The 26,702-nt window shown below is 43.5% G+C and overlaps 1 protein-coding gene and 1 pseudogene across 31 annotated transcripts in view; one reads left to right on the plus strand and one right to left on the minus strand.

Annotated features, from left to right (window-relative positions):
- The window catches only part of ZMYND8 (zinc finger MYND-type containing 8), a 129,088-nt gene that overhangs the window by 51,625 nt on the left and 50,761 nt on the right, over positions 1-26,702 (plus strand). For 15 of the 30 annotated variants that reach the window (XM_082431387.1, XM_082431383.1, XM_082431384.1 and 12 more), the window contains 7 exons: positions 946-1,059; positions 3,120-3,212; positions 4,334-4,421; positions 7,785-7,840; positions 10,659-10,736; positions 11,806-12,002; positions 19,077-19,558. In XM_082431387.1, the coding sequence (XP_082287513.1) occupies positions 946-1,059; positions 3,120-3,212; positions 4,334-4,421; positions 7,785-7,840; positions 10,659-10,736; positions 11,806-12,002; positions 19,077-19,558 (1,108 nt within the window). Of the gene's footprint in view, positions 1-945; positions 1,060-3,119; positions 3,213-4,333; positions 4,422-7,784; positions 7,841-10,658; positions 10,737-11,805; positions 12,003-14,729; positions 14,878-19,076; positions 19,559-20,891; positions 23,000-26,702 lie in introns of those variants that run through there. The other 15 variants (XM_082431376.1, XM_082431373.1, XM_082431380.1 and 12 more) reach the window with 3 other exon arrangements.
- On the minus strand, positions 14,925-18,056 carry LOC309645795 (nucleophosmin pseudogene; annotated as a pseudogene). Its single transcript has one exon. The product of its transcript is annotated as a nucleophosmin pseudogene (transcript).

The raw sequence follows: 26,702 nt of genomic DNA on the forward strand, positions 1-26,702 counted from the left end.
GCATCACGGACTGATTTCAGCTTATGAGCGCCTCTTATGTTGCCCTTTTTCTCAACAACCAACCAGACACGCCTGGAAGTTCCTTTTGGAGGATCCGGAGATCTGAAAAATGGAAATGAAATCCAAATTAATTGGAGAAAACTTTTCTCAGCTCTCCCTACACAGATGGTTCAAGAGTGTTTCCTGATAGCATCTGAATTTACTATTTCTGTTGTTGCTGCTACCTAAGGATTCCGAAGCTCTTAGATCAAGTACCAGATTTACGTAGCAGAATCTGGAGTCAGACATGTCTTTGACGGGAATTTCTCTTTCAAAGTGACATTTATTTCCCACAGAGATAGACAGCTAGACTGCTCCGTGGGTAATTTGCCGGAATGTCCTGAGTGGGTTCACATCAGTGGTGACGGAGAATGAAGTCATTTTTATTATTAGTTCACTACCATCCCTTGGATTCTTTCTACAGGGAAGACTGTCCCTTTCCAACCGTGATGTCATTGAATTAATGCCTTGTCAGTTTCCTGAAAGACAGCCCAGAACCTTAAGAGGATCAAGGATAGTGGCTGATTCATTGTGTGAAGAGATTACCCTGAAACCATCAGTGGCCTTTCATGTCCTATTCTTGAAAACCCAAGGTTATAGCAATGATGATTTTTCAGGTCCTTGCCTACCCCACCCTTTTTTCGGATTATATTGTCTACATGAGCTAAAAACAGTTCTTAATGAGGTAATCGATGGATCAGTGTGCGTCTTAATTTTTATCCACTGATCCAGCACCCAGGTCAAGTAGATTGGAGTGCTCGTCAAGCGAAACAGCTGGTCTCATTTAGATGGGAATCATTTTTTACGTGTCAACTTACTGGAAAATTAGGAGGAAAGGGAAATGAGTACATGGGATCGTCATTTTTTTTTTTTCTAACTGGATATTTGTGTGATTTTGATTTGTAGAAGATTACAGTAGCAGAATGCATCGAGACTCAGAGTAAAGCCATGACAATGCTCACCATTGAACAGTTATCCTACCTGCTCAAGTTTGCCATTCAGAAAATGAAACAGCCAGGGGTAAGATGACACTTCCTCTTGTTATAAGTGTGAATGAGAATAGTGACCTTTGTTCTGTTACCATTTTTGTTCCTTGTAGTTGCCTTAGCTTTTCAGACACCTGTGCTTATTACTCTTTGGGTCTTGCGTGCCCAGATTCAGATACCTGTAAATTAAATTGCACAACGGCATTAAGTTAATTCTCAAAAGTGAGCACTTTGTGAGACCAAGGAGTTTAATCAGGAAATGACATACATTAGAAAGCTGGTGGGGATTTAAAATTCTGAGTGGTTGCGAAGTGAAACCTCAGACCGCATCGGGTAAGGAGGAGTTAGTAGAATTCCATTTCAATGAGAGAGCTGAGTACAACCCAGTTTCTTTGTAATCAAGGCCTAATGGTGGAACCTTCAGGTAAAACTCAACCAGTGAGATTCCTGTAAAGGGTGAGAATTTTGAAACGGGATTTGATGTACAGCCTTTGCCCTTTAAGGACAATCTGTATGTGAAAGCAGGCCTGCCGTGTTCAGCTGGCAAGCGGTGTACTTCTCCGTGGTTTCCCTCCCAGAAGTCCCAGTCATATCACCGTAGTTGTGATGGTGGTTTTGTAGTTTTTTGTGACAGGTTTCAGAAAGACGGCAGTAAAATACCTTGTTTTTAAAAATAATATGTTATGACAAGATAATCAACATGTTATGACATTTTTCCTGTCGACACTTGGGTTCTTGGGTAGGGTTCTTTTCTGATTTACACAAAGGCACCATATGGGCTAGTGGTGACCCTTTGTGAAACTCTTCAGAGTTTGCTTTCTAAGTCAAATAAATGTATGAAATGTAGATTCTGAGTGCTTTTAGTAGCCATTGTGGTTTAATTTCTTTAAAAAAAGTAGAACCTTTAGTTTTGAGATTATATTCTGAAATTTGATATCACAATGAAAAAAATTCAGAGCATGCCAGTTGGGGGTTGCTAAATTGAGAACCTGTCTCTTTCACAAAATCTGTCAATGGAAGCAAAAGTATATAGCCTAAGTTTTGCAAAAAAACAAACTTTGACAAGAAGAATTGATTCATGTAGATTTGTCAACACTGTGGAATTATAAACCAAAAAGAAAAATCAAAGAAGGTGTTAATTTCTTATGTAAATTGTTTGTTTACAAAATCAGAACAGAAAGTTGCTGATTTTTGTGGAAGCATCCTTTTAACTTAAAATGACCAAACTGATTCTGGATGAGAGAGAGCTTGGATGACTGCAAATGGTAATCCGTTCAGATGCCTTGCTTGAGCTTAATTTGGTGTTTAATGAAATCTTTTAGATTTTTTTTTTATTGGTAAGTAAATAGTACCCATCAACAAACCAGGCCTTGCATTTTGAACTGATTCTTACTCCATAAGAAAGTGGATCAAGATACAAAACCTTTACACAGTCCCTGCTTTGTTTTGTTTCTGGGTTTTTTTTTTTTTTTTTTTGCTGTGACACGTGGCCTGTGGGATCTTAGTTCCCTGACCAAGGATCGAACGCGCGCCCCCTGCATTGGAAGCACAGAGTCTTAACCACTGGACTGCCAGGGAAGTCCCCACACAGTCTCTGCTTTGAAAGTAATTTGGCTTCTCAAAGGAGGAGCAAAACCTCACTAAAATTTCCGCCCATGTGTAAGATATCTGTTGGCGCTTCAGGGGAACTTTATTTGGTGTGTCATCTCTAGGTGTAGCCAAATTTCACCCCCAGTCAGTTTTGATTATGGGCATTTTCAGTGTGTAGATAAGCCTCCTTCAGAATTCAGGTCTCAAGTAACTGATAGCGTGTTCTTGTCCATCTTAATTGAAGAGGCCTGGACCTGTTACTTGAGTATGTACTGAAAACAAAACAAATGACAAAACTGGAACACAGCTGGACCCATGATGATTGATAACCAGGCAGAATTTGAAGGTGAACCAGTTTGGAGCTTCTCAAGGGCCTATTTTGTAGAAAGTTTTAGAACTGTATTTTCTGGAAAGTTGTCTCGGTTTTAAAGTACATTGCTGGTATTAATGCTTGGTCTTCCGTAGCAGTGATGGGTTTGTGTATATGCATCTTTTCTTTTATAGACAGATGCATTCCAGAAGCCCGTTCCGTTGGAACAGCATCCCGACTATGCCGAATACATCTTCCATCCCATGGACCTTTGTACATTGGAAAAGGTTGGCTTCCATCAGAAAGCCAATTGTCAAGATGATTAAAGATCCTCCCTCGCTTCCCGTGCCCCATCTCGAGTTAGATGGTTCTGTGCCATTTTTATTTGGATGGAAGAACTCTCATTCCCCTAACTTCTTCTGTAACATTTTCCCAAGGATTGCAGTGGGTGTTGAAATCCACTGCTTAGCTCCAAATAGTATTATACTTCTGCTGGTGATTCTAGCTTTTTATCTGAGAAAAGTCACAGCTTCTAAGAATTAGTGATTTGGTTGATTTGAGCCTTACCCTTCCCTTTCTTTTGGAGGTACTAATAAGAGCAGCAGGAAGGAAGAAGAGAAAATTAAGTGTCTGGGAGACCTTCATGTTAGCAGTGAATAAGTGGCTTCTTAGATCTTGACTTATTTCACTGATAAGGGTATTTCTTTAATGCCTGAAAGTGTTTTTAAAGGTTCAAACTAAAATTCCATGCTGAAAAATTACACATGTAACATTTTAGATTGTGTATGTCATCCTGGTGCTGATTTTCAAATTGCTGGCACCAAAATATGGTTAAAGAAAAGCATGGATGAGGAGAAAACATTACTTTATATTGTACGCATTGATGATCCCCAAAACAGTAAATCCAGCCTGCTTTGGAAAATTGCACACACCCTTACGGTATTAAACAAAAGAAGGAATTCCAAAAAGACAAGGTTGGAATCCTAGCTTCCTAAATTATCAGCTTTGGAACTTTGATTAGTTCCTTTAACATTACCATACCTTAGTTTCCCTGTCGGTAAAATGGGGATAGTGACTGCTTCCTTGAGTTTTCAATTGTGAGGCTTACGTGAGGCTGTACAATTAATAATAAATATGTAAATATATAAAATATCCTGGTTTGGTGGAAGAAGCTGCTTGATAGATGACAGTGCTCTAAGATGAGAAAATTCAAGTCAGTGTGGTGAATTCAGTGAATGCATTTTTGTAGAGTTATAGATCTCAACTATAATAGCATCTTGGGAAATGAGTAGAAGCATTAATTAATTTGGCAAATGACTGCTAAGAAAATTATGTGGGGACGCAGGTGTTACTGGTTGTGGCGTATGGAGACTCACTGGTGATTATTTTCCGTGGCTTTTCTTCCCAGAACGCTAAAAAGAAAATGTATGGCTGCACAGAAGCCTTCCTGGCTGATGCAAAATGGATTTTGCACAACTGCATCATTTATAATGGGGGTGAGTGGATTAGATGACTCTTAAGAATGAGAGTATTGCTGTGTGTGTTGCCCGTTCTCCTGCCCTTCATAAAAAATCAGGCTCTTTTTTCATGCATCAGGGCCAATAGCTGAGAATACTGGTGTATAGATTGCTGACGTGTGTGAACAGGGGGCAGTGAGTACATGCATTTTAAGGTATGAGCTGATGTCCACAGGGCCTTGTGACTATATGATGCTTTTACCTGTCCTTTTAAAAAAACCTTATTTTAATGGAGGAATAATTACATAAAATAAAAAGCACAGATTTTACAGGTACATTCCATGAATTTGACAAATGTGTAACCACCTCTGTAACTACAACCCCAAATAAGATCCTAGAACATTTCTATCACCCCATTATATTCCCAGTTGCCCCTCTCCAGTCAATCCACCCTCCTGAAAAGGAACTATTCTGTTTTCTGTAACTAGAGATTAGTTTTACATATTCTAGAATTTCATACCAGTGGAGTCAGAGTGCCCTCTTTTATGCCAGGCTACGTTGACACAGTGTAATATTTTGGGGATTCTTTTTTTTTTTTAATTTATTTTTTTATTTTATTTATTTATTTTTGGCTGCGGTGGGTCTTCGTTGCTGCGCGCGGGCTTTCTCTAGTTGTGGAGAGCGGGGGCTACTCCTCGTTGCGGTGCGCGGGCTTCTCATTGTGGTGGCTTCTCTTGTTGCGGAGCACGGGCTCTAGGCACACGGGCTTCTGTAGTTGGGGCTTGCAGGCTCAGTAGTTGTGACGCACGGGCTTCGTTGCTCTGCGTCATGTGGGAATTTCCCGGACCAGGGCTCGAACCCGTGTCCCCTGCATTGGCAGGCGGATTCTTAACCACTGCGCCACCAAGGAAGCCCTGGGGATTCTTTCATGTTGTGTCTGTCAGTGGTTTGTTTCTTTTTATCACTGAGTGGTATCAATACATAGTTTTTATAAATTATTTTATTTATTTATTTTTGGCTGCGTTGGGTCTTCGTTGCTGCGCGCGGGCTTCCTCTAGTTGTGGCGAGCCGGGGCTACTCTTTGTTGCGGTGCGTGGGCTTCTCATTGCAGTGGCTTCTCTGGTTGTGGAGCACAGACTCTAGGCGCGCGGCCTTCAGTAGTTGTGGCACGCGGGCTCAGTAGTTGTGGCTCGCGGTCTGTAGAGCGCAGGCTCAGTAGTTGTGGCGCAGGGGCTTAGTTGCTCTGCGGCATGTGGGATCTTCCTGGACCAGGGCTCAAACCCATGTCCCCTGCATTGGCAGGCATATTCTTAACCACTGCGCCACCAGGGAAGTCTGGTAACAATATTGTATCAACATACAATTTATTCATCCATTCCCTTTGTTGATGTTGATGTTGATGGATATTTGGATTGTTCTCAGTTTTTGGCTGTTATGAATAAAGCCAGTGTGAACATTCTTATACAAGTCTTTGTGTGGACACATGCTTTCATTTCTCTTGGATAAATACCCAAGACTGGTATTGCTAGATCATTGAGTAGGTTTATATTTAAATTTATAAGAAATTTTACCAAACTGTTTTGCAAATTGGTTGTATTATTTTACATTCTAGCAGTGTATATGAGGATCTTTGTTGCTCCACATCATTGTCAACACTTAGTATTGTCTCTTTTTAATTTTACCTATTCTTGAAGGCATGAAATATTATGTCATGGTGGTTTTGCCTGTCTCTAATGACTAATGGTATTGAGTATCTTTTCATGTGCTTATTAGTCATTTGTATATCATTTGTTGGTGAAACATCTATTCACATCTTTTGCTCATTTCAAAAATTGGGTTGTTTTTTATTATTGAGTTTTAGGAGTTCTTTATATTCTGGTTAAAGTTTTGTCATTTGCATTTTTGTGGGTTAAGCCTTCTGGACAGAATGGAGGAGAGCTCCTATTAAAATCTCCTCGATGGGCACCTTTCCCATTGTCCTACCCTCTCCCACAATCCTCTGTCTACCTTCTGGCCAAGTAGATCTTTCAGGGTCCTGCCCTGTTCTATTCTTCTTGTCCCCTGCTGGAACACTCTTCCCCTCTTTGCTTTGATGAGTTTTCCTTATCCTTCAGTCTCAGCCTTTCAGTCCTCTGAGGAGCCTTCCTTCGTGACCCAGACCGTACTATGTACTCTTGTTAAGGGCTCTCACAGTAACTGTACTTCCTCATGGCAGCATTTTATCACACTTTCTGGATGGTGCTTTTTTTTATTTGAGTTGCTCACCAGGATGTAAGCTCTTTAAGGGCAGATGCCAAACTTGTTTCCTGTATACCCTTGGGCCTAGCGTAGACTGTTGTTAGCTGATGTTTGAGGAAAGATATATGAATGGATGGCTATCTGCTTAAAGTACATGTTTTGCATTATTAACTCAGTAGCAGGGTTGGGGTGCAGGGAGGAGAGAAAGAGAGCTACCCTAGACATGGAGAATTTGTGTAAAGGTTATAAACTCAAATATATAGAAAGGGCAGTAAGATCATATAAACAAGTGAATGAGCTCAGGTAGCAGAAAAATAGCATAAGCCAGGATGACCACTGGCTGTGGGGAGAGCGAGTGACTGCGGAGAACAGGGAACTCCTACCTGGTCTGGAGGGGTGTCTCCCCTGGACACTCCAGTGGTTTATTGGATACCGAGTTCTTAGATCTTCTGAGTTTTCAAGACAAGCCAGAAATCTAGGTATTTGTGTGTGTGCGCATGAAATCTTTTTGCCACCAAATTTACAATTTCTAAAAATTGTCATAATGTTCGAAGAAAACACGGCTTTTTGGCCATCTTGTTCTCTGGTTTAGTGTAAAGGTTCAGGGTTAAGAGTTAGACCTGGGGCCATATCCTCAACTCGTTAGCTAAGTGATCTCATATAAGTGATGACTCCTGAGCCTTGGTTTACTCTTTGGTGAAATGAGAACATTCATGCCTGCTTCCTAATAAGGCTTTTTGAAGAGTTAACAAGAAAATGTATTTCAAAGCACCAGGAACACTAGAGTTACTCAATTAAATGTCTTCTTTCTCCTGTACTATTCTTGGGTTGGGGTCTGCGACAATGGGCAGAGGAAGGCTCCTTTTCACTAATTTGAGCCTTGAGAATATAAAAGCATCTTTCAAATATTAATTCATGAGCTGTCGGAAACCAACACAAATTGTTATGTTTCAGAGAGGGTGACATCTAAGCACCAAAGATTGGTTCATGGGAAAAGTCACCTAATCTGAACTGATGTTAGAAGCCAGAAATGTATGGTTTTTAACCTTTAAAAGGTTAATCCTGGAAGGAAGCAAGTTAAAATGGTATAAGTGGAAGTATAATCCCAAGGCTGGGTATTTCTGTGTTTCCATTTGAATTAATCCTATTTTCTTATTCCCTCAGGAAATCACAAATTGACGCAAATAGCAAAAGTAGTCATCAAAATCTGCGAGCATGAGGTATGTGTTTCCTACTGTCCCCTTTTAAGTGTACCTAGAATGAAGGCTTGGGGTGATTGAAGTTTCCATTTGCGGAATCTCCCAGTGGGTAGCTCTAGTAATTTTGGAATTTGTTGAGGCACAGATAGCCCCCCTCTCTTCAAGGAAAGTAAAAGCAACAGATATGCCATAATATGTTATAAATCAGCACCCTAATCTTAGATCTAAGAGAGATGGGATTTTTCAGCCTTGAGTCATGGTCCAGCACTGCACATCCTGAGTTTTCTGGGTCAAATAGAGTTTATGATTTCTTTGCCCCACAATCTGTGGCATCCCCTCAGGTCCCTTTCAGTCTTCTTGCAGAAGGTATTTGGGTTTTGACATTATTTGCAGGAAAGGTCCTGCGTTTCTCTGAGAGTGGCCCAGGTGTCCTGGAAAAATACCCCGTAGTTTTGATGGTGTGGATGAAATGCAGCTCCTGGGCTGGGTGCCCTGAGGCTCTAGTGGTTACAGGACAGACTGATGGCAGAAGTGGTACAGGGGAGCTTTCTTTGTTAGATCCCTGTTGTGAGCACAAAAAAACTGAGATGTAATGGCCTTCAGCCTGTCTGCACTCTCATCTATCCCTCCGTTCATTTGTAAAGAAAACATTTGGATATCTTAGGCTATGTCCATGTCTATATATTTGTATAGAGAGAGTTTTATAATCTACATTTTTCACTCTGAGCGTTTTCCTAGGTAATTAAACACAGAGGAAGAATAGAATTTATCGTGGCTGTTCTGATGATTTATTTCCTTAGTATAATTGTTAGAAATGCAACTACTAGGTCTGAGGCTATCAACATGGCTTTGGGTAGATATCTCTTGATTGTTTTCTGGAAATGCTACAGCGTTACTTATACAATGACCTGGAGTGAACAAATGTGGTAGTTTTTCTGTGTCGTTTGCAATGTTGGAAGTTCCAATTTGAAAACTGTTTGTGTATATATGTTTTTGTCCCAGTGTGATCAGTAAAAAACAGTGGCATCTCACTGTGATTGTGATTTTGATTTCTTTGATCCAAGTGGTGATGGACTGTTTTTTGATATGGTCGTTGGCGACTTGGAGTTGTCTCTGGGCGAGTTGTTCAGTTGTTTCCGCCTTGAGGATTCGTTTCCCTTGATCTGGGTGCTGAAGCCTAGACTTTTAATTGGTGGGTTGTCATAATGTAGAATTTATTGAACCCAGATGCTGTTTGTCTGGCATTCTGAACCTACCTGTTGGCAACATAGTGCTGCTTTGTGGGCCCCAATGCTGGGGCTGTCCTGGACTTGATGTTGCCGCTTTGTTCTACCCAGTACCTTTGGAATAGCCCAGAAGGAGAGTGGGTAGAAGGAAGAAATATGGTCCACCACTCACTCATTCATTCATTCACTCATTTATTCATTGCCCTCAGTCGGTCAGTCCATTATAATTAGTAATTACTATAAAATTATTAATAATCATTAATTGAGCACCTGCTATGTGTCTGGCACCTTGTCACTTGAAATGCTTTACATTTATCTCATCTAATTTTTATAATAATTCTGTTTGGTAGGTACTGCTTTCATCCCCATTCTATGAGGTGAGGAAATGGACGCTTAGACAGTATAAGCAACTTTTCCAAAAGTTCTAGAGCTAGGATGTAGTGGAGTCTGAATTTAGATCCAAGAAGGGAGCTTCCAGGGCCCTTAGTTCTAAGTCATGACGTTTCTCTGGGGGAATGCACTTTCTCAAGAGAGAGGACGGTCAGTTACAGAATTTTCAGTTATCCGTGAAAATAAAATAGAGTAACGTGGTATTAATTAATTGCTGTGGATGGTGTGATTAGAGATGTATAGAATTGAGCATGGCAAGCAGAGGCCAGAGTCGAGGGAAGGGATTGGGGAGCTCAGACAGGTAGACTGAGGCCAGACCATGCATGGCCTTGAAGGAACTGACCAGGTGTTTATTTATTTATCTAAATTTATTTATTTATTTATTTTTGACTGCGTTGGGTCTTCGTTGCTGCGCGTGGGCTTTCTCCAGTTGTGGCGAGTGGGGGCTACTCTTCGTTGTGGTGCGTGGGCTTCTCATTGCCGTGGCTTCCCTTGGTGCGGAGCACGGGCTCTAGGCGTGCGAGCTTCAGTAGTTGTGGCACGCGGGCTCAGTAGTTGTGGCTTGTGGGCTCTAGAGCGCAGGCTCAGCAGTTGTGGAGCACAAGCTTAGTTGCTCTGCGGCATGTGGGATCCTCCTGGACTAGGGCTTGAACCCATGTCCCCTGCATTGGCAGGTGGATTCGCAACCACTGCGCCACCAGGGAAGCCCTGACCAGGTGTTTAGATTTCATTGTTAGTTTCTCAACCTCGGCACTACTGACATTTGAGGCCAGAGACATCTTTGTTGAAGGAACTGTCCTTGTACCATCATAGACTCCAGTCTCAACTGTCCACCCCCAGTTGTGATGACCGATGACCAGAAATATCTTCAGTTATGCCAAGTGTCCCTGGAAGGGTTAAACTGTCCCAGTAGAGAACCACTGGTCTAAGGAGAGGGACCAGATGGGATCTGTGTTTGTAGAAGGTGGCATTGGCTGCTCTGTGTGGGGAATGGACCAAGCTTGGGAAGCTGGGAGACATGGTCCAGCGAGAGAGGATGGCGACTGGGGCTAGGTGGGCGAGTCGGGGCTGGTGAGAAATAGTTGGACTGATGTCCAGGGTGTTCCCTACTGTGGGACTTAGGTAAGCTAATCTTACCTGCCAGTATTATCATGCATTTCTTGAGGGCCTGCAGATATAAGGCCCCTGGGAATGACACATTCTAACACATTTTTGCTTTACAGATGAATGAAATCGAAGTTTGTCCAGAGTGTTATCTAGCTGCTTGCCAAAAACGAGATAACTGGTTTTGTGAGCCTTGTGTAAGTTGGATTTCCTTTCCTTTTTTTGTTTTCTGAACTCTATGCCTTTGGTGACCCAGGACAGCTTTCTCCAGGTGGCTTATTGGATGAAACTTTGGATGAAGTTTTAAAATAATTTTCTTACTGAAAATTAAGTTAGGGCAGAATGGGAATAATCCAGGTGGGATAAACCTCTTTGGCTGAAAGGTCATGTGCCAGAGGTAGCGTCCCGATTTACTGGGTTTATTAGCCCTCGAAAACAGCAGGATGCAGCGTGAAAAGAAGCTCATCAGAGAGGAGAGACATGCCAAAGTCATGCAGATGATGACCCGAGTCGTGTTAAAGGAGTATGTTACTTACAAATCATGTTGGGTCTATTTTAAGAGGTTTGGAAATCCTTCCCAGGGTTAACTCCATGGTCTCTCTAAACCATGGTTCTTGAGGCTGGGATTGGGGTGGGGAGAGAAAGTCACCCTAGTTGTCCCCATGGGTCTGTATTTTCCAAACTGATGTTCTGCAGAGAAGTGTGTCGTTGGGGTGAGCTGGGAGGATGGGGGTGCGGGGGGAGGGTATTGGACCGCAAGATTGGGCAAGTAGAGTTGAGAATCAAAACATAGGTTGTCTTTTCCTGCCTTTTGAGATGGACATCTGAATCGTTAAGGCCCTGAGTAGCTCTCGGTAAAGAATAAAGTTAGCTAATCCGTCCCTTATTATATGCTGGATGTAAGGTGCATTCAACCCTCCAGCTTAACAGAGGGTGTAGGTATTACTGTCCCTGTGTTGCCCAGAAAGGTACAGTCTCTTGTTCACTGCCACCCGGGCAAGAGCGGCACAGCCAGAGTCCAAGCCTGGTTTTGGTCAGTGCTCACTTCTTCTTGGTTTCCCCATTTAACCCCATTCCCAGCCTTGCCCAGGCTTACTGGCTGCACATCTAGGGACTGCCACTTGGGGAGACCCTGCTGGAAATTGTTCGCTTTCATTCTGTGGCCTGTATCACCTCTGCCTTAGCTTAACCTCACCCACCGAGCTTTATGTGTGCATCTTGCTGTCGAATACATACAAACGCTGGATTTTGTTTTTCTTTTCCTAGAGCAATCCACATCCTTTGGTTTGGGCAAAACTGAAGGGGTTTCCATTCTGGCCTGCGAAAGCTCTGAGGGATAAAGATGGGCAGGTTGATGCCCGTTTCTTTGGACAACACGACAGGTGGGAGTTAAACACAGGCTTCAAACGCGTAGCTGTGACTGAACCTTTGATCCTGTCAGTGAATACAAGAAGGGGCGGTGGGTACGGCTATTATTTTATTGTCTTGATACCAGCCAGTGATCTTGTACTTTAAAAATACTGTCCTGGGCTGTGTTAATAAGCCTGATCACGCACAGGCTTCAGTTTTTTCAGGTGTGTTGGAAAAGAATCTTGCTTTCGTGGTTTTGTGGACGCAGCCGGCATCGGCATAGTAGGTTCCACGGCTATTTTAAGTGCTGCTGTTCTTTTTTGGGTTTTTCCGCAGTAAATTAAATCACCGCACAAATTGCTTTTCAAAATAATGCTTTCAGGGATCAGAAGCATTTCCCCAGATTGCCGGTAAAATGAATCTCCCATCGTTGTGCTGGGTAGTCCCCTCCTGTTCCCTTTTCTGTGGAGCTAAAATGGGAAATTATAAGGGGTTGCTGTTTTGACAGGTGTGAGCCCTCCCTGCCAGCCTTCCTGCCCTCCCCTCTCCCCCTCTCCCAGCGACGTGAATTATTCCAACTAATAGCAGCTCTCTGTGGAGCGCAGCCCCCTGCGTGCTTCAGAACAACAGGTAGACAGAGTTGAGCGGCGGGTAATTTCTTGGTTCTCTTTTAGCAAGAGTTACGTTGTGAGTAAATGAGGCAAAAACCCTCCCGAAACCCTACCAAGCAGTCTGAGAAAGCGTGTGTGTGTGTGTGTATAGGGGAGAATATTTAACAGACATAGTTTGAAAATTATACCCACCCACAGAATGTACAGAAAATACAGTTTCTCATTTTAAACAACACCAGAATCTGAAATATTACTCTTTGTTAAATTTTGCTTGTCATCTTGCCAAAAAAAAAAAAAGAATATCAAAGTAATCTGAAATCATTTACCAGGAATCCTGGCAATCCATTGATAGGAGACAAAATGGAAATTAGCTGAGATGGTTCCAGGTTTGATAGGAAGTATTATACTTTGACTTTGACCACTTTTGGGGAAGTTTTTCTAAAATTCCTTTACTCATTCATTCGAAGAAACATGTCTTTGGTGCCTGCCGTGTGCCAGGCTGAGTACTAGATGCTGGGGTACAGGAGCGAGCAGGCAGACGCTGCCCGTCGGAAGTGGGGAAGGCAGATGACATACAAGTGGGGAATAGACAGTATGATCTCAGGTCAGGAGGTAGTGGCGGGGCCGGGTGAAGATCTGGGTAGAGGGACCAGAGAGAGCAGGGATTCAGGTAGGGAAGGGCGGGCCGAGGCTGAGTTAGTTGCTTAGGGAAATCCAGGAGCACAGTGTGGTTTGAACAGGATAAGGGAGGAGAGAGTGGGTAAGAGGTGGGATCAGAGGGGTGGGCTGGGCCTGGGTCACCAGGGCGGCTTTGGTCAGAAGTCTGGCTTTTATTTGAAGAGCAAGAGACATAGCAGGTTGTACATCTTCCTGCCTCTTCATTAGAGCGTGGTAAGTGTTAATGAACTATCTTGATGATTCTGGATTATTCTATACTGTAACTCAGCGTGGATAATACTTAGGATATCCATGGCGGGGGGCAAGCATTGCTGTCCGCCAAGCACCAAATATTCCCAGAGCCTTAAGAGTCGTGGGTTCTGCTCCAGCTGTGCCCACTCTGCATGGACCTCTTACTCCTGCCTGCCTGACAGCCACTTGAAGGTGGTTTAGGGGCCATGAGCTTCACCGGCCCTGTTTCCAGAGGCTGTTTCCCCTGAACTTGCAGGTGTAGGTTGGTTCTGGGTGGGAGCTGTCCTGGAAGCCGGCCCCCTTACATTTGTAAAAAAGACAGCTGCCCAAGTCTGATGCCCCACGAGATTTCCTTAACCCTCCCTCCGTGGTATCTCCTGTCCCCTTGGAGGGGACCTGTCGAACTGTCGGGCTCATTTTGGGTGCAGGGTGCACATTGGGGGAGTTGTTAAGGATATCCCAGTGGTGGAGGGACAGTAGGTAAGAGTTGTAGGGAGGTTTCAGTCGGCCTTGGGCAGGGAGTCCCTGACAGCTGTAGAGGAAGCCACTTCTAAAAGGATGGACGTCCCTTCCTCCCTAGGTTGTTCTTAAAGCAGAATGGGGCAGGCTTGTTGACAGCCTGCTCTGGGTCCGACCCAGAAACAGGACACGGACTCAGGGGAGGCTGCAAGGGTTGTGATGTGCTGTCCCTTCTCAGGGAGCTCGCTTTGAGGTTGCAGAGCGAAAACATAAGCCTGGACCTGGGTACGCAAAATAAGGCAGGACAGCAGAATAAGAAATAGCACCGACCACTGCATGTTCATTGTCTTTTTTTTTTTTTGGCCGCTCTGTGTGGCTTATGGGATCTTAGCTCCCCAACCAGGGATTGAACCTGGGCCCTTGGCAGTGAAAGCGCAGAGTCCTAACCCCTGGACCGCCAGGGAATTCCCCCATTGTCAAGTTAATAAATGTTAGAGAGAGAGAGAGAGAGAGAGAGAGAGAGAGAGAGAGCGAGCGAGCCCCTGGAGGCTCTTGCACAAATCAAGGCATGTTCTGAAGAGTCCCATCATGGGCTTTTTGTCTTTTAAAAGATTTTGCCTTTTTTTTTTTTCAGTTTTATTTCACAGACACTATTATATACAAATGTAGAAAATATTTTATCAAATGCCTGCAGAGCTTAAAAAAAAATAGCTGTTTTTTTTTTTTTTTTTTTTTACTGTGTTAAAATACTGAGTTTATTTCACATGTATATTTTTGTCTCCCCACCATTTCCATTTGTCTGACCATCACTACTACTATGTCCTATCATAACATTCCATACATACTTAAAACCAAGCAAAGGGTGGAGTTCCATCTTTAAAAACTAAACAGGCATTGTGGACAACACGTTCTTGGCAATGGAACCTGGACAACATTTATCAGACACGGTAGGGAAAGTTCTCACTCTGCATTGTAAAAAGGACAGCCAGATATCAACTGTTACAGAAATGAAAGAAGACAGAAAAGTTTAACAAACTGTTTAAACTATTTTCTTAAAGAGACTTCCTCCACTGCCAGAGATCTTGAATAGCCTCCTGGTCAGTCATCGGAAACAGTTCTTCACATAACTGACGAATTTGGCTTCCACTTTGGGAAGGGAAACCACCTTTTTCTGTACTTGCTTGCATTTTTGCTTTAATGTCTTCTACGGAGCTAGGTCCTTTTCGGTGTTTTAGGAGTTTTTTTCTGTTTTCTGAAGGATTCTTGACCTTTTGATTTTGGTGTTGATGGTTTTGAGGCTTTTCCATTCTGGTTTGATTTTTGTGCATTTTTGGCTGGAGTATCCGTACAGATTTCTTTACTGGAGCTTTTTCTTCAGCTTCCTCATCATCAAAGTCATCACCTTCATCATCTTCATCTTCATCTTCATCTTCATCTTCATCTTCATCTTCATCTTCATCAGCAGCAAGTTTTACTTTTCTCTGTGGAACCTTGCTACCACTTCCAGGGGCAGAACGCTCTCCAGACATACTTAGGAGAGTCACATCCTCCTCCTCTTCATCTTCTGACTCTGCATCTTCCTCCACAGCTACTAAGTGCTGTCTGCTAATGTGCACAGGCCCTGAACCACACTTCAACCAGAAGACCACAGGTGGTGGTATTTCAAAGCCCTCAAGGGGAAGCTGGCTGCACAGACATTTTCAAAGTTGCCAGTGTTACTTTAATTGGACTGGCTTCATAATTCATCGCCTCTGCTTCGACAATGCGCAGTTCATCCTTTGCGCCAGCCCCTAAACTGACCGTTCTTAAAGATAACTGGTGCTCATTTTCATCATTATCCACCTTAAAGTGATCATCTTGGCCGGCCTTTAAGTTCACAGCCGGAAAGATAGTTCTGGGGCCTCAGGGGGCTCATGTCCATGTCCATTGAATCTTCCATGGGTTGATGGCGTACACTTAGGTGGGAGAGAAGGTGGACAGAGGTAAAAGACTACTGTTCCAGGGAATAGTCGTGAAGGACGGAATCACACCAGGGAAACCCAGACACTGTTTTAAGCACTTTTTGTAGAAGCTGCTTTTATCCCCATTTCACTGATAGGAAAACCGAGGCCCAGAGCTAGGAAGTAGCTCAGCTGTGTGATTCTGTCGCCTCTCAGGACATAGCCTCCCAGAGGCTTTCTGTCATTAAGCAAATCTGATTTCCCTTTCCATATTTCCTGGGCCTTCTTTAAGGAAAAAAAACCCTTTTCTGAAATCACTTGTGAAGCAACTTCATTGAACTTAAGGCCCTGATTCCAGACAAAAGCGGGGGGTGGTGTGGGCACAATCACAGGGACCATCTGGCTGATCAGCTTCTGGTGGTGCCGGGACTGGTCAGGTGCATCTCCCCCAGCATCCCTCCAGGTAGGGGCTCATTCTCCGTCTCCCCGACGACAGAGCTGAGGCTGGCTTAGGGAAGGGGCATTAGCTGTCGGGGCAGCCTGGGGACCCCCACTGCTCCTCAGAGTCCTGCCTGGTCCAGATTCTTGCCCACCCAGCTGAAACCCCCAGAGGCCCCGCAGACTCTGGCCCTGAGGGCATTTGGCTCCTGCCCAGCCCTTGTTCTGTCTGGCTGTACCTGTGGTTCCTCCCGTCTCTGCACAATGACAGCCGCGAGTTGGAGCAGATGAGAAGCAGGTGATTTCCAGCACTCTGAGAGAGCGGGTGGATATTTTTGGGTGTTCAGTTTTCATTTGTGTCGTGATGTAGTATCACCTAGAGTTGTGAGCAGCCAGCCTGTGTCCTGAATTCTGTCCCATGGCCAGGCTTTATTTCTCCCGGGTGGTTTTCTCTTAAAAAATAGGAATGAGATGCTAACTGTTAACATTTGGGTAAAAGAGAATATAAAGAGTCCGTATTTTCTACTTCTCTTTAAAATGTTGGAAGACTTGGTGGGGTTGGATCTAAATTCCCACCTGGCACTTTGATAATAGCACCTGAGTAGGTGGTGCTTGTGTTAGACTGGGTATGCGTTTTCCACCTCTCCACAGTCTACTTTGCTCCCCGTTGCTTAGTTCTTGGCTTGAGTTTATGGTCTATGAAATCCCAAAGGTCTCCTTGGAAAAGCTCATTCCCACCAGATTCCCAGCTACAAGCTGGTTTGAGGCTGGGGCATTAAATGTCACGGAGTTATACCCTGAGATGTTCCTGTATCGGCTCTGCCTTCCCCAGAGCCTGGTGGTCGTGTTCCCTTCTCCTGCCTGCAGTCACGTGTATGGCTAATTCCAGAAAAGCAGCTCATGTTCTAGTGAATCTCTGCAGAGCATGCTGGGAAGCGGGGGTTGAATGTAGGAAGACAGAACTAGCCTTGAGCGGGAGCTGGAGGGCGCATGCCCTAAGGCTAATAGGCTCTTTTCCCATTACTTTCCATGTGAATTATCTCACATTCAGAATCATGCACCTCCTTTTAGGGTTGTGGTTGTCCAATACTTCCTTCTAGTCCCACATAGAATCGCAGTTTTAAAAGAGAAAAGAAAGTGCTTTTATGTCTGAGTGCAGGAGAGTGAGATTTGGGGGATAATTCTCTTTTCAGAGGTGTAGTCTAGGATGCAGACTGTTTTCTTACTCTCTACCAACCCAGAGCCAAAGGGGATTTATTATTTTTTTAATGGATTGAAATGACTAAGCTATTGAGCCTTTTAATGTCGTAGCTAAGTTTCGTGTTCACGATTGGTCCTTGTGACAGAACATGCCTTTTAAGTGGATCGTTAACTAGCCATTCAAACCAAGTCATTTGAAAAAAAAGGAATATGTATTTAAGAATCTTGGAAAGTCCACTAGGCTAATTTGGTTTGCATTAAGGAAAAATAAAAAATTCTGGAAACAATCTAAGTGACCATCGAGAGATGAATGGATAGAGAAAATGTGGTCTGTACATACAGTGGAATAATGTTCAGCCTTAAGAAGTATGTGGCATCATGGCTGAACCTGGAGGACTTCAGGCTAAGTGGGGTAAGCCAGTCACAGAAACACAAATACCACGTGACTCCATTTGTACGAGCTATCTAAAATAGTCAAATTCATACAATCAAAGAATGGAATGGTGGTTGCCAGGGGCTGGGGGCAGGGAGAAATGGGGAGTACTAATCAACAGGTGTAAAGTTTCAGTTAAACAAAATGAATAAGCTCTAGAGAGCTGCTGTACCAACATATACCTATAATCAGCTGTCGGGGGTGGGGGGAAAAAAGTGTTGCCTGCCCTCTCAGTAAACAAAGGATGTTGCAGCCATCAAGCCAGTACAGGCACCCTGGATGGTGAGCCCTGAGGGAACTCAGGCTGAAGACAACCCGCTGCCCCGCCCTCAGCCACTGTAGCCACCCTAAGCGGTGCACCCTGAGGACGCTCAGGATGGGAAAGCACAGGATCCTGTCGTCGGTAGCGCATATCAAAGGAATGATGTCAGTGAGCCCTGATGCTTACCTCTTCCCATACATTAGAAAAAAATGCTAAATTCTTTAACTTGAGATGCTTGGTTTTCTTTAATTAACAATAATCTTTGAAGTTCCCACTACCTGGTCTTTGTTGCAAAACCTCCTATATATACTGGCTCCTCCCTGACCTCTTGGGAGCAGTCCCTCAGTGTGATCTGAGAGGCTGCGTCCAGGCTTAAGTCCTTTTTTTTTTTAAAAAAAAAAAAAAAAAATTAATTAATCATTATCTTTGGCTGTGTTGGGTCTTTGTTGCTGCACGCAGGCTTTCTCTAGTTGCGGCGAGCAGGGGCTACTCTTCGTTGTGCTGTGTGGGCTTCTCATTGCAGTGGCTTCTCTGTTGTGGAACATGGGCTCTAGGTGCGCAGGCTTCAGTAGTTGTGGCTCCCGGGCTCTAGAGCGCAGGCTCAATAGTTGCGGCGCACGGGCTTAGTTGCTCTGTGGCATGTGGAATCTTCCCGGACCAGGGCTTGAACCCGTGTCCCCTGCACTGGCAGGTGTATTCTTAACCACTGCACCACCAGGGAAGTCCAAGTCCTCAGTTTTGTCTGCCAGATAAAAAATAATTCTCAACTTTTAGGTTGTGCTTTGTTTCTCAGTTTTATGTGTGATTCACTTAAACGTTTCTTCAGAGGGTAGAACTCATGTTAAGTGTTCTTGCACAATAAATTTGTAAAAAACTTAAGAATCTTGGAAATGACCACAGTTGACTTAAACTCCCTTTCTCTTTTGCACTCCCAGGGCCTGGGTTCCAATAAATAATTGCTACCTCATGTCTAAAGAGATTCCTTTTTCTGTGAAAAAGACCAAAAGCATCTTCAACAGTGCAATGCAAGAGATGGAGGTTTACGTGGAGAACATCCGCCGGAAGTTTGGGGTCTTTAATTACTCTCCATTCAGGACCCCCTACACGCCCAACAGCCAGTACCAAATGCTGCTCGACCCCTCCAACCCCAGCGCTGGTGCTGCCAAGATAGACAAGCAGGAGAAGGTCAAGCTCAACTTCGACATGACGGCGTCGCCCAAGATCCTGATGAGCAAGCCGATGCTGAGTGGGGGCACAGGCCGCAGGATCTCCTTGTCGGACATGCCACGCTCCCCCATGAGCACCAACTCCTCTGTGCACACAGGCTCCGACGTGGAGCAGGACGCCGAGAAGAAGGCCACGTCCAGCCACTTCAGCGCGAGTGAGGAGTCCATAGACTTCCTGGACAAGAGCACAGGTCAGCCCCAGGTGGGAGAGGGTACAGGGGGCCCCTGGGACACAGGGGCTCCCATCGGGGCCACACCTGTCTGGCCCTACCTGGTGAGCATCACAAAGTCAAAGAGAGCTGCATGGCGTTTCATCCCAGTGGAGCAAATTTTAATTTTTAAGTGAGTAACCCAGTGGGATTCTTGCTGTTAGGGACCCAAAAAATGAGAAAAGTGATCCCCAAAGGCCAGCTGGAGGTCGTTCCTAGAAGTGGGCAGAGGTGGCCAGAAATCCTTCAGAGTTCTGTTTAAATGCCTCTGAGATGAATCACAACTTCCTACAACAGTTTTTTTTCTTTCTCAAGAATTTTATTAAAAAAAGAAAAAAAGAATTTTACTTTAATCGAAACATTTTTCTATCAAAACCAGATATTCACATTACTTAAGGCTCAAATATTAGAGGAACATGTAAGGGAAACAAGAATATTCTCTCCCCAGAGCAGTCCCACTTCTTTTTTTTTTTAAATAAATTTATTTATTTACTTTTTAATTTATTTATGGCTGTGTTGGGTCTTCGTTCCTGTGCGAGGGCTTTCTCTAGTTGCGGCAAGTGGGGACCACTCCTCATCGCGGTGCGCGGGCCTCTCACCATCGCGGCCTCTCTTGTTGCGGAGCACAGGCTCCAGACACGCAGGCTCAGTAGCTGTGGCTCACGGGCCCAGCTGCTCCGCGGCACATGGGATCCTCCCAGACCAGGGCTCGAACCCGTGTCCCCTGCATTGGCAGGCAGACTCTCAACCACTGCGCCACCAGGGAAGCCCCGCAGTCCCACTTCTTAAAGGTCCACCCATTGAACAGTTGTGTTGCACTTTGGAGCCTTGCTGCTGTAGCAGTGGTGACGAATGAAGATGCTGGTCTCAGATTAGATCCCAGCTCTGCTACTCACTAGCCCTGTGGCTTTAATCAAGGTACCTAACCCCTCCGTGGCTTGGTTTCCTTACTGGTAACACGACCATGATGATAGGACCTGCCTCAGAAGTTCTTGTGAGGATAAATGAACCACCATACGTAAAGGGTTTAGGACAGTGCCTGAAACAGTAAGTGCTACAAAAATGTTGGCTACCATATTATTTCTTCTGGTAGTTGCTCATCCCGTGCCTGTGTGGATTCAGAGAGGTGTTACAAATGAGGGATGCTGGCTGAGTGTAACAAAAGCAAGGGTGACCTAAATTGAATTCTTTCTATCCAGACAGTTTGGTTGCATGTTAAAACCTTTAAGAACTCTGTTTCCACAAGGAAATGGGTGTACTCTCATTTTTCTTGAAACACGGCCTTTACTCTTTGTTCTTTCTTGTTGTATCTTAGAGAAGCATGGGTAGAAAGACGCTCCACACTGAACATGGTGATGAAAGCAGCTAGCCCTCAGGCTCTGGGCTGGGGAGACTTTTGATGAACCCCAGGACACTCGCCCTATTCTCAAGGGTTTCAGCCCATGGAATGTCCACAGGAATGTGGACTTAACTGTTTTCACATCTTAACATTCTTCCAGAGAAATGGGAAATCTGCATTTTAATATAGAATCTCCAGTTATGAAATGTCAGCTCAAAATGTCTTAAGATATTTTCCAGAATGAATAAAGCACATCTACAAGTTGGATCACCAGTATTAGACCTCTGGCCAGAGCATTACCCTTGGATAGCCTTTCAGACACCACCCTCCCCATTCTTTCCTTCACGTAAGAACTCTTTAAGGAGCTGGTGTCCGGAATTCCCTGGCGGTCCAGTGGTTAGGACTCCACGCACTCACTGCTGGGGGCCTGCGTTTGATCCCTGGTCGGGGAACTAAGATCCCACTAGCCGCGTGGTGCGGCCAAAAAAAAAAAAAAAAAAGGGAGCAGACATCAGTTAAGAGACCACCAATGTCCCCGGAAGATAAAATGATGGGGACTTAGTGGTAAACTCAAAGAATTCCACTCATTTTGGTTCGTGTTGTTGCTTCTTTCTGGTTTGCTTATTTCAAGTACTGCTTGTAGCTGCTCTCCAAAGGGCCGTAGGTGGAGTAGAGTTAATTACCAACAGCTTTTGATTCTTCAGAATAAAGGCTGCAGTCTTTCTCCAGGTCTGATCCAGCCATGTGGTCGAGGGACTCACAGTTGAGTTTTAGAGCTTTGTTCTGATGACATAACTTCTGTTCACCAGCCTCAGAAAAAACTTCCGTTTTGCCCCCTAGTTTCTGACCAGAGTCCTTAAAAGGCTTACTTTTATTCCATGACATGATTCCATTTAAGCCAAGTTAACATGGTATATAATCACACAAACTCCTCAGCCTTTTAGTTTTCATAGAGATCATGCTTTTGAGAAAGTGTTTTAACTCGGCAGCAATCCCATGAATTACTGTTTCCTGAACTTTGACCGCTATGATTTTTTGCCATAATCTTTTAAGTACCACCCATTTGATTACATTCTTAAATATTCAGTCTGCAATTTATAAATTGCAGATGCAGTTTATAAATGCTAAGCTAAATAAAGTATATAAGTTCATGTGTTTAAATTTTTTGCTGTGTTTTTTCCTGATAGACATGAAATTAGCACATAACTTGTAAATTAAAACATGTTGGTCTCTGAACCACCATTGATGTTCCAGCACCATATTTCAGGAAACATAGTTTTAGAGGAATAAGAAGAACACGTGTAATGGGTTTAATTAAGCTTCTGTCTTGCCTCAAGAGGTTCAGAGGTTGAGATGACGTCAGAATTCCTGACAAAACTCCTTATTATATGAGTGACTTTTGAGGTGGTAAGTTAGCAGATACCCCATTTCAGTAGAATTTAAAGCCGTTTCCCAGAATATAACTGCTTACTAGTATGTGCCTGGGTTATTTTGCTGTTCATGAGTTAGGCAGCCAGTGACTAGTGTAGGAAGAGAAGGTATTTATTAAAAATTGTTTTAGTCTTAGAAATTGCCCTCTTTCCTGTAAGGAGCCAGACAAATATTTTAGGCTTTGTAAGGCTCTTGTTTCAACAGTGCAACTATTCAACACCTTGGTTGTGTTACTAAAACAGCCATAGGCAGTATGTGGCTGAGACACTGAAATTTGAACTCCATATAATTTGTATGTTTCATGAACTATTAATCTCCCCCCACCAAACCATTTAAAAATGGTAAATACTCTTCTTAGCTTACAGGCCATACAAGAATGGGTGGTATGCCAGATTTGGCCCATGGATTGGTTTGCCAGTTTCTATTATAGACTAGGAGAAACTCCGAGTCAGTCTCCCCATTTTACAGAAGGCAAGTTGAAGTCCCTGCGGAGAGTATGGGGTGCTGAAGTTCCCACAGCCAGATCCTGAATCTAGATGGGCTTTCTTTGCCCTGCACACCACTGCCCTCTGCTGTTGGCAGCGATAATAGCATTTGGTGGAAGGAGAAGTGGGTTATTTATTGAAATGCCCCAACAATCAGAGAGAGTATAATTGAGACAAGACTGCGCTTTATCCAAAATTGTGTTTTTAAAAAAAAAAGATTGTCATAGTATTGAAAAACCTTATCAGTTTCAGCAGGGAAAAATTTGTAGCCAGCCGCATAAGACTACACTTTGAAATAAGTTATTAAATAAAATTTTTATGAGAGTTTTAGAAACCCTCCTTTTGTTTGGGGGATTGAGGAGCTCAGAATCATGTGTCTGTAACCCTTAGGGCTGGATTTAGCTCTCTGAGGAGCCCTTTGCTTAGCCAGACGCCTTTCAGTCTTGGAAGCTTGTCGTGTTCAGGGTCAGAGTGGTTTATGTTCTCCATGATCTGTCTGATTCCTCCTTTATCTAGACCTCCTGGCCAGATTGATGCCTTTGCCAGTATTTGCTTGCGGGATCCTGATTTAAGTCATTAATATGTATTAGGGTAAGAGTCGTGGGGCCTGGCTTTCACCACTCTCAATAGTGGTCTTTTGGTCTTACAGTCTCATGTGGGTTCCTTCAGGGAGAAGGGAAGACGGTTTCAGATAACTCTTTTTGTCCTGTGAAATCAATACATGTTTGTCTTAAAACAAGTGTTAGTTACAAAAACTAAAGTCAGGGATAATCCCACTTCCCACAGTCAGCCCGTAGAAATTGTTTCCTGGACTCTTTTTTTTTTTTTGGCTGCACTGAGTGGCTTGCAGGATCTTAGTTGCCCGACCAGGGATTGAACCTGCGCCCTTGTCAGTAAAAGCACGGATCGCCAGGGAATTCCCGTCCTGGACTTATTCTGTGTTGGTTTATACATCATATTATCAAGTTGAAAATTCAAATACTTCCAGGGATCAGGCAGATACGGAAATGAATGAGTTTTGGAAGTGATAAGGACTGGGGTGAACTAAAGCAGAAATCTGCTCGTCTTCGTGACTATTGACACGCTCATGGGTGCTTGTGTGTGTAACACTTTCCAAAGCAGTACTTACTCTTCCCATATGTGTGTGCTGAGCTAGAGAGGTGTCCTTTTTTTAAAGGGCACTGGGGGCCAGATCCCTCTGCTGGTTCTAGCCAAGTGGGGATGTGGCTCAGTGTTGCCAGATTTCTGGTTGTTCAAGAGAATTCTCAAATATTTTTAAAATGCAAACTACCCCAACTTTTACACATTGGCTCAAATTAAAAAAAAAACTATAGGGACTTCCCCGGCAGTCCAGTGGTTAAGACTCCGCGCTCCCAATGCAGGGGGCACAGGTTTGATCCCTGGTTGGGGAACTAAGATCCCGCATGCTGTGCGGCCAAAAAAAAAAACACAACAAAACAAAACAAACAAAACCTATAGAGTGCATCAAATGCATCTGTGAACTGCTGGCTTCATGGATCACCTGTTTGGTGTAGACTGTTTAGGGTTTTCTTTTTTAACTTAACCTTGTGTTCTGAATACTTTTCCATGAACTAAATAACCATTCAGGACAGCATTTCTGTCCTGTCCTAGACCATCCAGTGATTCTTTGCTGTGGAGCTCATGTGTTCATGCCACCAAGAGTGGTGCAAGATGCCGCCAGCCCTTTGAATGTGTAGGTTGCTGCCAGGGCTTTGTAAGTAGAGGAACCTCAGTGTGAGTCATTAACTCCTCCACTGCCACCTCCCCCAGAGGGCTGGGGTGCGTGGGAGGGAAGGGGCCTTTTTCTCTAATTTAATCCTACGACTCGACTCGTGTTTTCGTGTAGTCAGAAGGGCACTTAGCACAGTCTGGGGGTTTTGTAAACGTAGATAATAAATGATGTGTTTTAGCCCTTGCTTGTGAATTGTACATCAGAGTGTAAAATCTGATTAAATTATTTGTGACTTCAAAGGCAATTAGGTCTTCCTTTGGGCAAGATTTTATGGCTTTATAAAAGGATTGGCATCTGTTTCAAGGCTTAATTGAAACGTGCATTTCCAATTGTCTTTTTGCTTTCAAAAATGTCGAGAGTGATTTAAAACAGGGTTTCTCAACCTCAGCACTACTGACATTTTGGGCCGGATGATTCTCTGTGGTGTTCTGTGCCCTGTAGGGTGTTTACCAGCGTCCTGGCCTCTACCCACTAGATGCCAGTAGCACACCCCTGCCCACAATTATCACAGCCAAAAACATCTCCAGACATTGTCACGTGTCCCCTGGGGGGTATGGTCACCACTCCAGTCCTCATTGAGAGCCATAGATTTCTGTACCATGCTTTTGAATTTCAGCACTGATAAAACTCTGCTTGACCTTCAACTTTGAAGCTCTCCAATATTTACATTTCATTTTATATCATTTTCCCCTGAATATAAGATATGCCTTTCAAATGTTAATATTATAGAATAAATAGTCCATAATTTCACCCTGAGAGGTGACAACTATTAAGAATTGGGTGGCTAAAATTTTTTTTTAAAAATAAATTTATTTATTCATTTATTTAAAAAATTTTTTTTTTTGGCTGCATTGGGTCTTTGCTGCTGCACGCGGGCTTTCTCTAGTTGCAGTGAGCGGGGGCTACTCTTTGTTGCGGGGCGCAGGCTTCTCATTGTTGTGGCTTCTCTTGTTGCAGAGCACAGGCTCTAGGCACGTGGGCTTCAGTAGTTGTGGCTCGCGGGCTCTAGAGCGCAGGCTCAGTAGTTGTGGCGCACAGGCTTAGTTTCTCCGCGGCATGTGGGATCTTCCTGGACCAGGGCTCGAACCTGTGTCCCCTGCATTGGCAGGCGGATTCTTAACCACTGCGCCACCAGGGAAGCCCCTAAAATTTTTTAATGTATATAATCACAGTGATGATGACAATAATAATTTTTGTGTGTGTGTGTGATGGAATGGGATTGTACTAAACTTTTTGCTTCTTTCAACTTAGCAATGTTTCTTTGACATCTTTCTATTTGAGTGCACATATTCTCATTATCAGTAGTAGGTAGATTTTATGAAGTCATGTGAATGCAAATGTTTTAAACAGATACATTGATTTGTTTTCTTAATGTCTGTAATGTATATATGTGTATCTAGAGCTATTTCAAACAGGGTTTCTCAACCTCAGCACTACTGACATGTATATGTTAATTATATATTTATATCTCTCTATATATGGTCCTTGCTCACTTTCTAACCCCCAGTGCTGTAGACATTTCGGCCAGCTTAGTATTTTCCATGTTTCTCTAGATGGTCATGAATAAAAGTCTTCAAGAAGATACCAGTGATTGAACTTCGCCGGAGTCACACAATTACAGAATTCCTCTCCCTTCATTACATTTTTTATATTAACAAATACATATTTGCACCTGTTTTAAAGTATTTCCCCCCAACAAAACCACGGTAAAAGCATTTTTAAAAGAGCAAAATCGCCCATAATCTAAATGCCTCTAGTTGACCCTTTTTTTTTTTACACGATGAAAGGACTACACGCACATGGTTAGAATTAAAACAACAAAATGAAATTCAGCAATATTAGAGCGGTATAGAAAGGTATAAAAGAAAAGCTAAAGTTTTTAATTTTTTTATCCCCGCTTCTGGGCTCCAGTTTTTCTCCAAAGTTTCCATGATTATGGGATGTGCTGCTAGAAAAAAAAATGTGTATGTTCATTTAAAGATGTGGGCATGCTTTTCAAAAACATTTACACATATGGGGACATTTCTGTGCACACTTGATTTTACCTTTCTCTCTTTTTCCCACACATATTTTTGTCAGGATGTAGAGATCTGAGTCTTTCTTTTTAAGGGTTGTATG

This window comes from Balaenoptera physalus, assembly GCF_965194825.1.
Source record: "Balaenoptera physalus genome assembly, chromosome: 16".
In the NCBI taxonomy this organism is placed as follows: Eukaryota; Metazoa; Chordata; class Mammalia; order Artiodactyla; family Balaenopteridae; genus Balaenoptera; species Balaenoptera physalus.